A 14,644-nucleotide genomic window follows, 5' to 3' on the forward strand; every position below is an offset into this window, starting at 1 on the left:
ATACAATTGTGATACTTCTATGTATTACCAACAAACATGAGGTGGCCTTTTGTCAAATAACACACACTCACATACATACTTTTTTGAGTTAAAGTATAACCAACTACTTTTTTTATCCAGAGCAGAGGTTGACAAAACTATGGGCCCAGGCTAAATCTGGCCTATCACCTGTTTTTGTAAATACAATTTTATTGGAACATATTCATTTGTTTATGTATTGTCTGTGGTTACTTTTGCCTTACAATGGCAGAGCTGAGTAGCTGTGGCAGAAATCTTATGGCCTAAGAAGCCTAAAATATTTACCCTCTGGCCCTTAATAACAGATATGCTGACCGGCCCTTAACAACAGGTTTGCTGACCCCCTAATCTAGAGGATTCCTTTTTTAATCAAGAATGGATGCTAGATCTTATCAGTCTTCTTGGGTTACTATTAAACTGAATTTACATTTTCCCCTTTAACCTATCTGTATGGCAAATTATACTGAGAGATTCCTAATTGCACCATCCCTGCATTCTGGAACAAAATGCACTCAGTCAAGTTGTTTTATAGCTGGGATTCTTTCAATACATGTAACAGGATTTTTTTTTCAGTAATACTTGTAAGTGAGATTGGTCTAACAGGTTTCTTCCCAGTATCTGCAGCCTTGTAAAAAGAACTAAGAAATTCTGCTTTTGAAGTATTTCCTGATATATCCTTAACAAATGTGGTCTCTCCTCCTGAGAATTTTCAGTATACTTCAAGCAACTGTTACCGAACTTAATCATATCTGGACTATGTTAACTTCAATTCTCCTTCCACTGCCTCAATATAGGAAGGAAAACATTTATGTTAAAAGGCCATAACAGGGGCACCTCAGTTAAGCGTCTGCCTTTGGCTCGGGTCATGATCCCAGGGTCCTGGGATCGAGACTGCTCCACAGGTAGCCCGCTTCTCCCTCTCTCCCTCCCCCTGCTTATGTTCCCTCTCGCTGTGTCTCTCTCTGTCAAATGAATAAATAAAATCTTTAAAAAAATAAAATAAATAAAAGGCCATAACATATCTTTATATATTGTACTAGTAGCTGGGAGTGTGTTTTATATTAGGCATTGAATATTTACTAATGTTTCTAATGCCTTTTTTTTTTTCTTGTAAGCCTGCTAATCAGACTCCAACTTTATGTATGGTGAATATATATTACTCGTGTAATTTTTTAAAAATTAAACTATTAAAATATATAGTCATTTCTTTAAGAATCAAATTCCAAGGTTAATGTTATAGACACACTATTTTAAAAGAAAAGGTACATCTTAATGCAGCTAAAGGGAAATATAGTTTATAGAATGTATAACTCACCTAATTCTACACTTAAGTTTAATTCACATACAAAAAGCACTTATTAAGTATGCTCTCGATAATTCTAGACTGATTCTATAAACAGCTATTTCACTTTTGGACAAATTATTTAATCTGTATGGACCTAAATTTCATCATCTATGAAATAATGAATTTGGTAACTCCTAGGGTCCCTTTAAGCAGTAAGATTCTAAGAATCTAAGATAATTAATTTATTTTTTATACTAAATCTCACAAAGTTCTCAAACAAGTATCTAATCCCTTTTAATAAAGAAAAAACAGGGAGGGGAGGTTGTAAACAAGATCCATTATCCCTTGTTGAGTCTCAAAAAGACTTTAAAAAGTTACCTCTGTTTCTGGAAGACATCTTCCTTCCTGCTGATTTCAATGTTTCTTTGTTTCTTTTTTTCCTAGTTGCTTTGATTTGTCCTTGACCAGATGCAGAATCAGAGTCAGAAGAGTCAAGTTTGACTTGACGATGCCTTCTTGACTTGGATGCCTTGAGAGTTAGAAATCCAATTAACCACAATGAATCACAAAATGAATCCAACTGATAGACAATTTAGGAAAAGACAAAATACACAAAGATGAGGAAAAATAAAAGTCATAAAGTACTTTACCATTATACTGGCTTGCTTAATACTTGTTGCATATATATATATATATACATATATATATATGTATATATACATATAATATATATATAAACTTTTTTAGTAAATGTAGAACTATATATATTATATATAATATATATATATAAAAGTTAATATATAAATATATATATATATATACACACTCTTTTATCTTTACAACAGGATAGGCTCCCTGCAACTGTCATCACCATCTACTCAAATTGGGTAAAAAATGTTAACTGTTGGGTTAAAATGTAGTTGTTGTTGCATGGTTGGGAAACAGGTGTAAAGGATGAGTACTGTTTTTTACTGTCTACTAACCTATTCTTCCTCTCTTCTAAGAACAGTTATGTTCCCTAGTTACCACCATGTCTTTTGAGTGGAACCACCTGATGCCTGGCTCCAGGTACGTGCCACTGATCTAGTCAAAAGTTTCACATCACCACGGCCACTGACTTGTTCATGGGTGGGCATGTGATCTCTATCACAGATCAATTTTAGAATTCTGTGTAACTATTAGGAAGGAAAATTCTCCATTTCCATTGAACCTAAAGCTGGGAACACGCAAAGCTGGCTGTCAGGAACAACACTTGAAGACAGTGAAAGCAACATAAAAGGTGAGAAACGGAAGGACAGTGCAAGGACATTTTAGTTGTTATCAATGAATTTCCTTGCTTAAGCAGAGTCCTTATAGGAGTTTTCAGATCCAGGTATGAACAATTATTAAAACAATTACCATGTGTTAAATGTTAATTGTACCTCAATAAAGAAAAAACCTGCAGCTATGCTATGATGCTCTCTTGTCACACTTTATGGGGATTACAATTTAATTTTCATAATCTCTTAAGATACACACTAAACATCAATTAGCACTATATAATGTGGAACCGTTCTGGTTTAAAGCAATTTGGATTAATTAACTTATTGTCCTTGGTGCTTTAATTCAACAGTATTTTGTACTCAATTTACTGTGGGATAACAAATATGTAACACTTAACTAATCTATAATCACTTTTTTTATTTATTCCTTCTCATTTCTACAACTAGAAAATGATAGTAATTTCCCACAGAATAAAGACTCCTAGGGGCGCCTGGGTGGCTCAGTCGTTAAGTATCTGCCTTCGGCTCAGGTCATGATCCCAGGGTCCTGGGATCAAGCCCCGCATCAGGCTCCCTGTTCTGCAGGAAGCCTGCTTCTCCCTCTCCCACTCCCCCTGCTTGTGTTCCCTCGCTCGCTGTGTCTCTCTCTGTCAAATAAATAAAATCTTAAAAAAAAAGACACCCCTAGACTCATGAAAACAATCCAGGAAGAAATATGGGCTTAAGCACATAAATTTATCAGTTCTCCCTCCTGAAATCCCACTAAAATGATAGTAAGAAAATTTCTGAATAAACTCACAAAACAGAGATAATAGAAAACAACGCAGCTGCTAAAAAAAATTTAGTAGTAGGAACAGTGAGTGATAGCTGACTTAACAGAATGAGGAAATCTAAAATCTAATTGCCTATATTGAGAAAGTTACTATAAAGCAAGCTGATCCAAGTGGATCAGGAATTAGAATCATCAGAAATGTGTCTAAAAAAATGGTAGAGGGGCACCTGGGTGGCTCAGTCATTAGGCATCTGCCTTCGGCTCAGGTCAGAATCCCAGGGTCGTGGGACTAAGCCCTGCCTCGGGCTCCCTGCTCAGCGGGAAGCCTGCTTCTCCCTCTCCCACTCCCCCTGCTTGTGTTGCCTCTCTCACTGTGTCTCTCTCTGTCAAATAAATAAATAAAATCTTTAAAAAAAATAAAATTAAAAATTTTTAAAAAAATGGTAGATATGCTGAAAATCTACAAAAGCAATAGTGTCCCATTTCCCAACCTCAAAACTACACAACTGACCTCCTATAGAAAAGAGGAGGCTTGCTCTCTGGAGAGGCTAAACCAGGGATGCTGTAGGCCTGAGGAATGGCATAGCTGAAGAAGAGGACAAAGCCTCTTACTGAAAATAGGGAAGGTAAGTGAAACCTGCATAAAGAATGGTAAGCCTCATGACTGATTCTCTCTGTAGGCTCCCAGAACATTGGTGGTTGGGCTTATTTACCCTTCTTTCCCCTAGACAAGGGAATGGAAGACTGCTCTCTGGTAAAAATGATGCGATCCAACAAAAAGAAATACCGAGGGTAACAAGTCATATCTTCACATGACCACTCTTAAATAAGATCTGAGGCTCTTTAAACATTTGAAAAAAGCCACCAAAATGAAAGAGATCAAACTAAACAAAAACAGGAACTGTGGGGGAAAAGGCATAAACTTCAAAACACTGTAATTAACATCCTCAAGGACATAAAAAATAAAGATAAAAAAATACATTTTTTTAAAGAAAAGATTCAGAGAAGGAAAAAAAAAAAAGACCTTAGCAATAAAAAAGAAAGTCAGCAAAAATAAAAAATTCAATATAATGGTTCAGAAGACAAAGTTTAAGCAATCTCCCTGAAAACAGAGATTGAAAACAGAAAAGAAAAATAAAATAAAAATTCAAGAGAAGGAGCAAAAATGCAGCAAATACTATCAAAGAAACAATATAAAAAAACTCCTCAGAACTGAAAACTATCAGATCAAAAGGATGCCTGTCATGACAGCCAAGGACAATGATGGAAAAAAGATCTACACCAACTTATCATGAAATTTCACAACTCAAGGGATAGAGAGAAAATCCTAAAACCTTCCATGATCAGGAATACTAAAAGCTGGAAGACAATAAAAAACAAAGGCATCAAAATTCCAGGTAAATACCAGAAGAGATAACTAAAAGAGAAAAAGTTGAAGATGGATTAGGAATATAGGCGTGGAAGTGGTAACCAGGAGACTGCTGGGTTATATAAGCTCTACAGTATTATTAGACTTTTAAAACTATGTACATGTATTACTTTGATGAAAAATAATAATACTGTTAAAAAAGCATCAAGTCAATACCTAAATTACCTTATTAAAGAAATAACTTACCTGAACAACAACTGAAAAGGCCTTTGATTTTATTCTCGCTAAAGATTCTGCCCTTTCACATCTCTGGATAAAAAATAAACAGGAATGGGAAAAAGAAACATAAACATTAAAAGAAATTATGGATTCCCAAGTATTTGTTATCAGAAATAAGATTTGAGACAGAAGGTAGGGTCATTTATTGGACACACATTGACCAAAGACATATAAACGCACACTACATTCTCATAGCAGGTCCACAATACCATCCTTGTGGCTAATGATTGTTATTATTCAGGATTTAAGGAGGATAATATGAATGAAAGCCTTAGTGATCAGGCCATTGCCCCCTCATCTGCCTATGCCCAAAGATGGCTCTTTGTCTCATCCACTAAGATGGATGAAAACTTCAGAGGCAGGAAGCAGTAAATAGTAGCTAGAGCTCCACACTGGTTTAAAGTCAGACAAGAAGAAAAGACATACTACAAAAACCCTACTCTGTCTATGTAAGGACGGAGAACACCCTCCACCATTATCCTCCCCTTTCCCTGAAGAAACACTTACCGTCGTCACTCCCAATCTACACTTGATGTGTCTTTCATAGGGCTTCCAGTAAAGAACAGACTAAGGCTTCAGAGAACTGATGTTTCAGAATTGTCTGAGATAACTGTGATAATACTGACCAAGGGTCATGATACTTGTATAAAGAATCACAGCCACATATCAAATGAAAAGAAGCTAACTAAACTATTGCCCTGTAAACAATCATAAAGTGAATTTTTCTGACCTCTGATTCTTGTGAATTTCCTTCTCTCTTTTCTTCTCCATCTTTAACTTTTGATTTTAAGGGCGGATTCTGAAAGAGAAAAAAGTTATACATACACATTTATAATTCAAACTAACTAAAAATCAATGGCAAATTACTTCAGAGCAATGAGAATCATTTAATTACTACAAAACTAAAAGATTATTTCACATTATTGCAGCATGGTTCACCACCTGACATTAAGATCAAGGTTAGGTTTCAGAATAGTTGTAAAATTTATCAATGAAATGCCTAAATCCTAACTAATGAAGGAAAACATACACTTCATATAGCAGTAAGAAAACTGGTTTATTCTCCTTTCCTTCAGGTTTTCAGAAGTCTTAGTAATGCTAATTAGAGTTTATTAAAAGACAGTACTATTAAAAAAAGGGTACTATAAAAGTACTATAAGAGAGTACCTATTAGATTTTTACATGAATTGCCTAGGTCATTTGTGTAACTCATTTGTAACAAAGTATTCAAACAGTCTAAAATGTACTATCTCTCATTAAAATAAATGTGGGTAGAAGCAAATTGTTTCCTCCTTTCTAAGACTGTCATCTCATCACTTTATCTTTTCTAAAACTAAGTTTTGAGCCAGCTCCCTTTTTTTTTTTTGAACCAGCTCCCTTTATACAATGAAAACCAAAAACTGGTAGCCAATCTTTCTAAAAGACAATATATAAAATAATAATACCTATGTAGCATTTGTGAAAACACTATTATCAGATACATAGTAAATCATCAGAAATTGCTTATGTTTTACTTTTATTTTTTCCTAAAATGATTTACTAAAATAAGATGGAGTAGTGGTTTCAAAGTTAAATTTAGCAAGGCTGGCCACGAAGTTTCCAGAGTAAAAAAGTTTTTCTAGGTAAAAAAATTACTGTGAAAAATGGGGAGCTCTAGCATCAGTATTTGGATCAGAAAACTAAATTGAAGATTTGTGTTGATGAGTTTGTAAATAGATAAACCAAGGCAGGGAGAGCATGCCCTATCACAATGGAAGAAGACACAATTCAGGCCTAGCAGTCTACTGCCATGCAGAGAGATGGAACCAGTGTTACCAAACCACTGACTTTAAAAAAATTTTTTTTTAGATTTACTTATTTATTTTAGCTAGAGAAAGAGTGTCGGCATGGAAGGAGGGGCAAAGGGAATCTCAAGCAGACGCCGTGCTGATTCCGGAGCCCAACACGGGGGCTTGATCTCACAACCCTGAGATCATGACCTGAGCCAAAATCAAGAGTTGGATGTTTAACCGACTGAGTCACCCAGGTGCCCCCAAACCACTGACTTTTAAGAGAAGTTGGATGTCTGGAATTTTAAGTGAAGTCACAAAAATTTAAATTCTAGTGAGTAATTCAACTTTTTAAAACAATATTAGGATCAACACTGTGTCAAACAAACCACACCTGTCTGTAGGATTTGACCCAAAGACTGCCAGTGTGCAACCTCTGGAAAATGCTAAATTATAAAGATTATAATAAATCAGTGATATATCAAGATTACTTATTCCTCTACATTTACACTGATATTATATATAATGTATATTATTTAACACGTGTTATAGAATTGTTATTAATAATTGTTTAATTATATAATTACATAACAAAATCTGTTTGTAAGGTTAAATAATATCACATAGCTGATAACTGGCAAAGCCAGAGCTAGAAAAATAAAGCCCTTGAAATCTGAACTCCAGAAGAATATAGCCACTCAACTAAGCTGCCTCTCAATTTTATCACCCATGTCCAGCCATTAGTGTATAATGCAAATACAATGGGGAGGTATCAAACAAGCAGTCACATACCTTTCTGTCTTTGTGCCACTGCTGATGCTCCAAAACTATGTTCTTAATATTGTCAAAAAAATCATCCTTTATCAAGCTGAGGGCTTTGTCTGGATTGGATTTATCGCCTGAAATTATATGTTTCATGTTCTGATAATGATCATGAACATTCAGCATTTCCTAAAAGTGAAAAGATGAGTCTTTTATTTCAATTTTTGAGGAGAAACTTAAAGGCAAAACCAACACAAAATAAAATGACTAAGTTGATAAGGAATAATATGCTACAATATACTGAAAATAATATAGTCATGCAACCAAAATAGTACAACTTTATTAATGAAGAGGCTGCTTTCCAGAGATAATGATTCACTGAATTTAACTCAACAAACATTAATATACACTGTATGGAGAAATGCAGGGAAAAGACAGGACATAACAAAAATTATTTGTAGTATACCATTAAATATCACTAATGATAACTAAGATCACATTTTTTTAAATTTCGTATTATCATTTCAAAGATATTTACATAATTCTTTATGTTCAGCCATAAATTCCTATGTAACAACTCTCATCCAATCCTCCACAGAGATGTGCTGACTTTCACAAATCTCAAAGCCCATGTGCCTGTAAGCGTCATCATTTTTTCACGAGTAAGATCCAGGATTTAAAGAAATAGAAGGCAACTTTTAACAACATTTGAGGAATCATTTATTACTTAGACGTTCATTCCCCAGAACCTCCAGCCAAATGGGCAGGTCTATGGGGTAAGGAGAAAGATAACACGTTATAGGCAGACTTTAGAAATCAGATAAAACTGGTATTGAGACATAGCTCAAAGACCAGCAAAGAACTACTGACACTTCCATCATAGATGACCTCTGCAACATCTGAGTCATCCCCAAGTTAGGCTACTCCATTCATTTCCAGTAGGTTTCGATGGAAGTGACAGATACCTGTTAAAGCAATGAGAAACTGCTGGGTAGTGGTGAGTACTCACATATGCAGAATCTTCAAAGGAGAACAGTGTCCAGCCATGAAGAGCCCCTAACTTTTTTACAGCTTACAGTGTACTGTACTCCTATATTTTACTACATGCAATACAATACAGGGGAAAGACCACTAGCTGGACCTGGTTTTGAGCCTGAGTTCTGTCACTTGCTAGATTGACTTTGAGCAAATCCCTCAATATGGGAATCACATTCCACATTTGTACAAAATTAAGTGATGCCATCTCGCCCAGTGTATAAAAGTATTTATTAAGTGTGCTTATACAAGTGGGAGTGTTCTATAAAATGTAAAGCACTATATAAAGGTAAAGGATTAAGAAATAAAAGAAAGTACATGGACTTTAGAGCCTTACAGGCTTGGACATTCAAATCCAGTCTGCACCTTACTGTACTGTACTTTATGGAAATAACTTGTCCGAACCTCAGTCTGCTTGTTTTTTGTTTTTTTTTTTTAAAGTTTTATTTATTTATTTGAGAGGGAGATAGCAAGAGAGAGAGCGCACGAGCAGGGGAGGAGGGAGAAGCAGGCTCCCCGTTGATGCAGGGCTCAATCCCAGGACCCTGGGATCATGACCTGAGCCGAAGGCAGACGCTTAACCGACTGAGCCACCCAGGCGCCCCTCCTTATTTTTAAAATTAGGAAAATACCACCTCCTTTAAAGGGTTACTAAGATTATTAGTGAGATAACAACATAAAACGTCTAACATAGTTCCTGGCATATGTTGAAAACTCAACAGATCATAGCCATTATTATAACCGTATAAATAAAGACTCAGAAATAAAATGACTGGCTCAGGGTCATATTTAAGTAGCAGAGTTAAAATTAAAAATCAAAAGTTTCTTTTTCCCCATATACTTTTTTTTCAATTCTGTTATAGTTAACATACAAAGTTACATTAGTTTTGGTTGTACAATATAATGATTCAACAGAAATCAGAAGTTCTGGTCCTATTCTTTTCATTTTATTATGCCTCCTTAACCACAAAGCTAGAACTAATGAGTGGCAAAATGATGACAAAAATTCAGGTGCTGACGGGCAGATTTAATAGCATTTGCGCAGAAGGAAAGTAAGCAAGTATTAAATGTAAGGATTATCAGTGAGAATGGATCAAAGACTCCACTAGGACAGGACAGAGTCAACTGAGGTATTAAGGGATAAGGCCCTCAAAGAAGATCTGAGGCAAGCCAAAGACGCTAGATAGTCAGGATGACTTCATACAGGAGCTTCTAGGAATAGGCATTCCGTAGCTTGGCCCTTCTGACCCTCCTCCCCAATCACCCCAAAAGGACATGCCTTTGTGTATCACCTCAGTTCTGTTTTCTAAAATCTTCCATACCTGTTTGCTGACATATACAATTTTTTTTAAGAGGAACCTTTAATTCAACACCTTCAGAACCTTTAATTCGTAGAGTAAAAGAACTTAAAAACAAAAAGCAGGGGGCGCGGAGCAAGATGGCGGAGGAGTAGGAGACCTGGATTTCGTCTCCTCTCAGGAATTCAGCTGGATAGGGATCAAACCATTCTGAACACCTACAAACTCAACAGGAGATCGAAGAAAAGAAGAGCAACAACTCTCTCATCAGAAAAGCGACCACTTTCTGGAAGGTAGGACGTGCGGAGAAGTGAATCCGAGGCGATATTCGGGAGGATAGACGGCGGGGGAGGGGCCTCCGGCGGCCGCTTCTGGCAAGTGATAGAACCACAGAGCACAAAATCGGAACTTTTAAAAGTCTGCTCCACTGAGGGACGTCACTCTGGTGGCTAAGCGGGGGGTGGAACCCTCCGGGACAGTGTGGTCTCAGGACCCACGGGTCACAGAAAGACTGGGGGTGCCTGAGTGTGGCAGAGCTCCCAGGTATCGGAGCAGGGAAGCGGGCTGCAGAGACGGAGCCCAGGCGCGGGCTCTCAGCTCGGGGTTGCCATAAACTGTGATCCGCGGCACAGTCGGGCCCCTGCTCCTCCAGCAGAGACCCAACAAGCGGCAGATCCGGGGAGACTCACCTTCCTCCCCCGGGAGGAGCCGCGCGGGAGCGCACCGCAGGGATCTGCTGGGTTTGGAGACTCCACCCGGGGTCGGGTGCCAGAGATAGAAACGCGCGGTCACAGGCCGGGTGAGCACGGAGTGCGGCTGGAGACCGGGGAGACGGGAGTGACTGACGGCTTTTCTCTGGGGGCTCACTGAGAAGCGGGACCCCGAGTTCTCGGCTCCTCCGGGGCGGAGATCGGGAGGCCGCCATTTTCACTCTCTGCCTCCAAAGCTGTACGGAAAGCTCGCAGGGAACAAAAGCCCCGGAGAGCAAACCTGAGCAGATTACTTAGCTGGGAGGGGGCAAGGGCGGGGCAATTCTGCCTCCGGCAAAGACATTTGGAAACCACGGCAACAGGCCCCTCCCCAGAAGATCAGCGAGAACAGCCAGCCAAGACCAAGTTTACCCATCAATGAGAACGGGCAGAACTCCAGCTCTAGGGGACTACTGCACATAGAATTCATGGCTTTTTTACCATGATTCTGTAGTCTTTCAAAGTTAATTTTTTTTTAACTGTCTTTTTTTCTTTTTTTATTCTTTTTGAATTTTTCTTTTTCCCTTTTTCAACCAACATCTTATCAATCCCTTTTTTTTTTAAAAAAAAAACATTTTTATTTTTCATTTTTAGAGTCATATTCTATCCCTTCATAGTAGTTACCCATATTTTTGGCTTATATATATAAGTTGTTCTCTCTTTAAAATTTTGAGATAGTTTCTTCTAACAGATCAAAATATACCCTAAATCTATAGTATATGGTGTTTTCTGTTCCCCTGCCTGATCACATCCTCTCCCTTTTTTTTTCTTTTTTTAAATCCTCTTCTTTCTTTTTTCAAACAACTTCTTATCAATTCCTTTTATAAAATTTTTTATAATTTCCATCTTTACAATCATATTCCATCCCTTCATCATATCAACCCTTATTTTTGTACATATATAAGTTTTTCTTTCTTTAAAATTTTGGGAGGCACTTTCTTCTAACAGACCAAAATACACCCCAAATCTAGTGTGTGGCACTGATCATATTTGATCACATTCTGGTTTTTTTGTTGTTGTTTTGTTTTGTTTGTTTTTGTTTTTATCTTTATCTTTTTCTTTTTTTTCTTTTTTTTTCTTTTTTCTCTCTTTCCCTTTCTTTTCCCACTGCTTCAGGTTTTTTCTGATTTGTTTAGAGTATATTTTCTGGGGACGTTGTTACTCTGCTAGCATTTTGTTCTCTCATTAATCCATTCTCCTCTGCACAAAATGACAAGACGGAAAAAATCACCTCAACAAAAAGAACAAGAGGTAGTACCGACTGCCAGGGACCTACTCAATACGGACATTAGTACGATGTCAGATCTAGAGTTCAGAATCATCACTTTAAAGATACTAGCTGGGCTTGAAAAAAATATGGAAGTTATTAGAGAAACCCTTTCTGGAGAAGTAAAAGAACTAAAATCCAACCAAGTAGAAATCAAAAAGGCTATTAATGAGGTGCAATCAAAAATGGGGGCGCTAACTGCTAGAATAAATGAGGCAGAAGAGAGAATCAGTAATATAGAAGATGAAATGATGGAAAATAAAGAAGCTGAGAAAAAGAGAGATAAACAACTACTGGATCACGAGGGCAGAATTCGAGAGATAAGCGATACCATAAGACGAAACAACATTAGAATAATTGGGATCCCAGAAGAAGAAGAAAGAGAGAGAGGGGCAGAAGGTATAATGGAGCAAATTATAGCAGAGAACTTCCCTAATTTGGGGAAGGAAACAGGCATGAAAATCCAGGAAGCACAGAGAACCCCTCTCAAAATCAATAAAAATAGGTCAACACCCCGACATCTAATAGTAAAACTTACGAGTCTCATAGACAAAGAGAAAATCCTGAGAGCAGCTCGGGGGAAGAGATATGTAACCTACAAGGGTAGAAACATTAGATTGGCAACAGACCTATCCACAGAGACCTGGCAGGCCAGAAAGGACTGGCAGGATATATTCAGAGCACTAAACGAGAAAAATATGCAGCCAAGAATACTATATCCAGCTAGGCTGTCATTGAAAATTGAAGGAGAGATCAAAAGCTTCCAGGACAAACAAAAACTAAAGGAATTTGCAAACACAAAACCAGCCCTACAGGAAATCTTGAAAGGAGTCCTCTAAGCAAAGAGAGACCCTAAAAGCAACATAGACCAGAAAGGAACACAGACAATATACGGTAACAGTCACCTTACAGGCAATACAATGGCACTAAATTCCTATCTTTCAATAGTTACCCTGAACGTAAATGGGCTCAATGCCCCAATCAAAAGACACAGGCTATCAGACTGGATTAAAAAACAAGACCCATCGATATGCTGTCTGCAAGAGACTCATTTTCGACCCAAAGACAGCCCCAGATTGAAAGTGAGGGGGTGGAAAACCATTTACCATGCTAATGGACACCAAAAGAAAGCTGGGGTGGCAATCCTTATATCAGACAAATTAGATTTTAAACCAAAGACTGTAATAAGAGATGAGAAAGGACACTATATCATACTTAAAGGATCTATCCAACAAGAAGATCTAACAATTGTAAATATCTATGCCCCTAACATGGGAGCAGCCAATTATATAAGCCAATTAATAACAAAAGCAAAGAAACACATCGACAACAATACAATAATAGTGGGGGACTTTAACACCCCCCTCACTGAAATGGACAGATCGTCTAAGCAAAAGATCAACAAGGAAATAAAGACTTTAAATGACACACTGGACCAAATGGACTTTACAGACATATTCAGAACATTCCACCCCAAAGCAACGGAATACACATTCTTCTCTAGTGCCCATGGAACATTCTCCAGAATAGATCACATCCTAGGTCATAAATCAGGTCTCAACCGGTACCAAAAGATTGGAATCATTCCCTGCCTATTTTCAGACCACAATGCTTTGAAACTAGAGCTCAATCACAAGACAAAAGTCAGAAAGAACTCAAATACATGGAGGCTAAAGAGCATCCTACTAAAGAACGAATGGGTCAACCAGGAAATTAAAGAAGAATTAAAAAAATACATGGAAACCAATGAAAATGAAAACACAACTATTCAAAATCTTTGGGATGCAGCAAAGGCAGTCCTAAGAGGAAAGTATATAGCAATACAAGCCTTTCTCAAGAAGCAAGAAAGGTCTCAAGTATACAACCTAACCCTACACCTAAAGGAGCTGGAGAAAGAACAGCAAATAAAGCCTAAACCCAGCAGGAGAAGAGAAATAATCAAGATCAGAGCAGAAATCAATGAAATAGAAACTAAAAGAACAGTAGAACAGATCAACGAAACTAGGAGCTGGTTCTTTGAAAGAATTAACAAGATTGATAAACCCCTGGCCAGACTTATCAAAAAGAGAAGAGAAATGACCCACATCAACAAAATCATGAATGAAAGAGGAGAGATCACAACCAACACCAAAGAAATACAAACAATTATAAGAACATATTATGAGCAACTCTATGCCAGCAAATTAAATAACCTGGAAGAAATGGATGCATTTCTAGAGATGTACCAACTACCAAAACTGAACCAGGATGAAATAGAAAACCTGAACAGACCTATAACCACTAAGGAAATTGAAGCAGTCATCAAAAATCTCCCAAAAAACAAAAGCCCAGGGCCAGATGGCTTCCCAGGGGAATTCTACCAAACATTTCAAGAAGAATTAATACCTATTCTTCTGAAACTGTTCCAAAAAATAGAAATGGAAGGAAAACTTCCAAACTCATTTTATGAGGCCAGCATTACCTTGATCCCAAAACCAGACAAAGACCCCATCAAAAAGGAGAATTACAGACCAATATCCCTGATGAACATGGATGCAAAAATTCTCACCAAAATACTAGCCAATAGGATCCAACAGTACATTAAAAGGATTATTCACCATGACCAAGTGGGATTTATCCCTGGGCTGCAAGGTTGGTTCAACATCCGCAAATCAATCAATGTGATACAATACATTAACAAAAGAAAGAACAAGAATCATATGATCCTCTCAATAGATGCAGAAAAAGCATTTGACAAAGTACAGCATCCTTTCTTGATCAAAACTCTTCAGAGTATAGG

At 37.4% G+C, this 14,644-nt stretch overlaps 1 protein-coding gene across 2 annotated transcripts in view; it reads right to left on the reverse strand.

The window, feature by feature from the left end:
* Window positions 1–14,644, reverse strand: part of SNAPC1 (small nuclear RNA activating complex polypeptide 1) — a 39,677-nt gene that overhangs the window by 14,481 nt on the left and 10,552 nt on the right. For both annotated transcript variants that reach the window (XM_021701427.1, XM_021701428.1), the window contains exons 5-8: window positions 7,547–7,705; window positions 5,716–5,784; window positions 4,953–5,015; window positions 1,682–1,832 (exon numbers count right to left, since the gene is read on the reverse strand). In XM_021701427.1, the coding sequence (XP_021557102.1) occupies window positions 1,682–1,832; window positions 4,953–5,015; window positions 5,716–5,784; window positions 7,547–7,705 (442 nt within the window). The remainder of the gene's footprint in view (window positions 1–1,681; window positions 1,833–4,952; window positions 5,016–5,715; window positions 5,785–7,546; window positions 7,706–14,644) is intronic.

Source organism: Neomonachus schauinslandi, chromosome 9 (assembly GCF_002201575.2).
Source record: "Neomonachus schauinslandi chromosome 9, ASM220157v2, whole genome shotgun sequence".
NCBI lineage: Eukaryota > Metazoa > Chordata > Mammalia > Carnivora > Phocidae > Neomonachus > Neomonachus schauinslandi.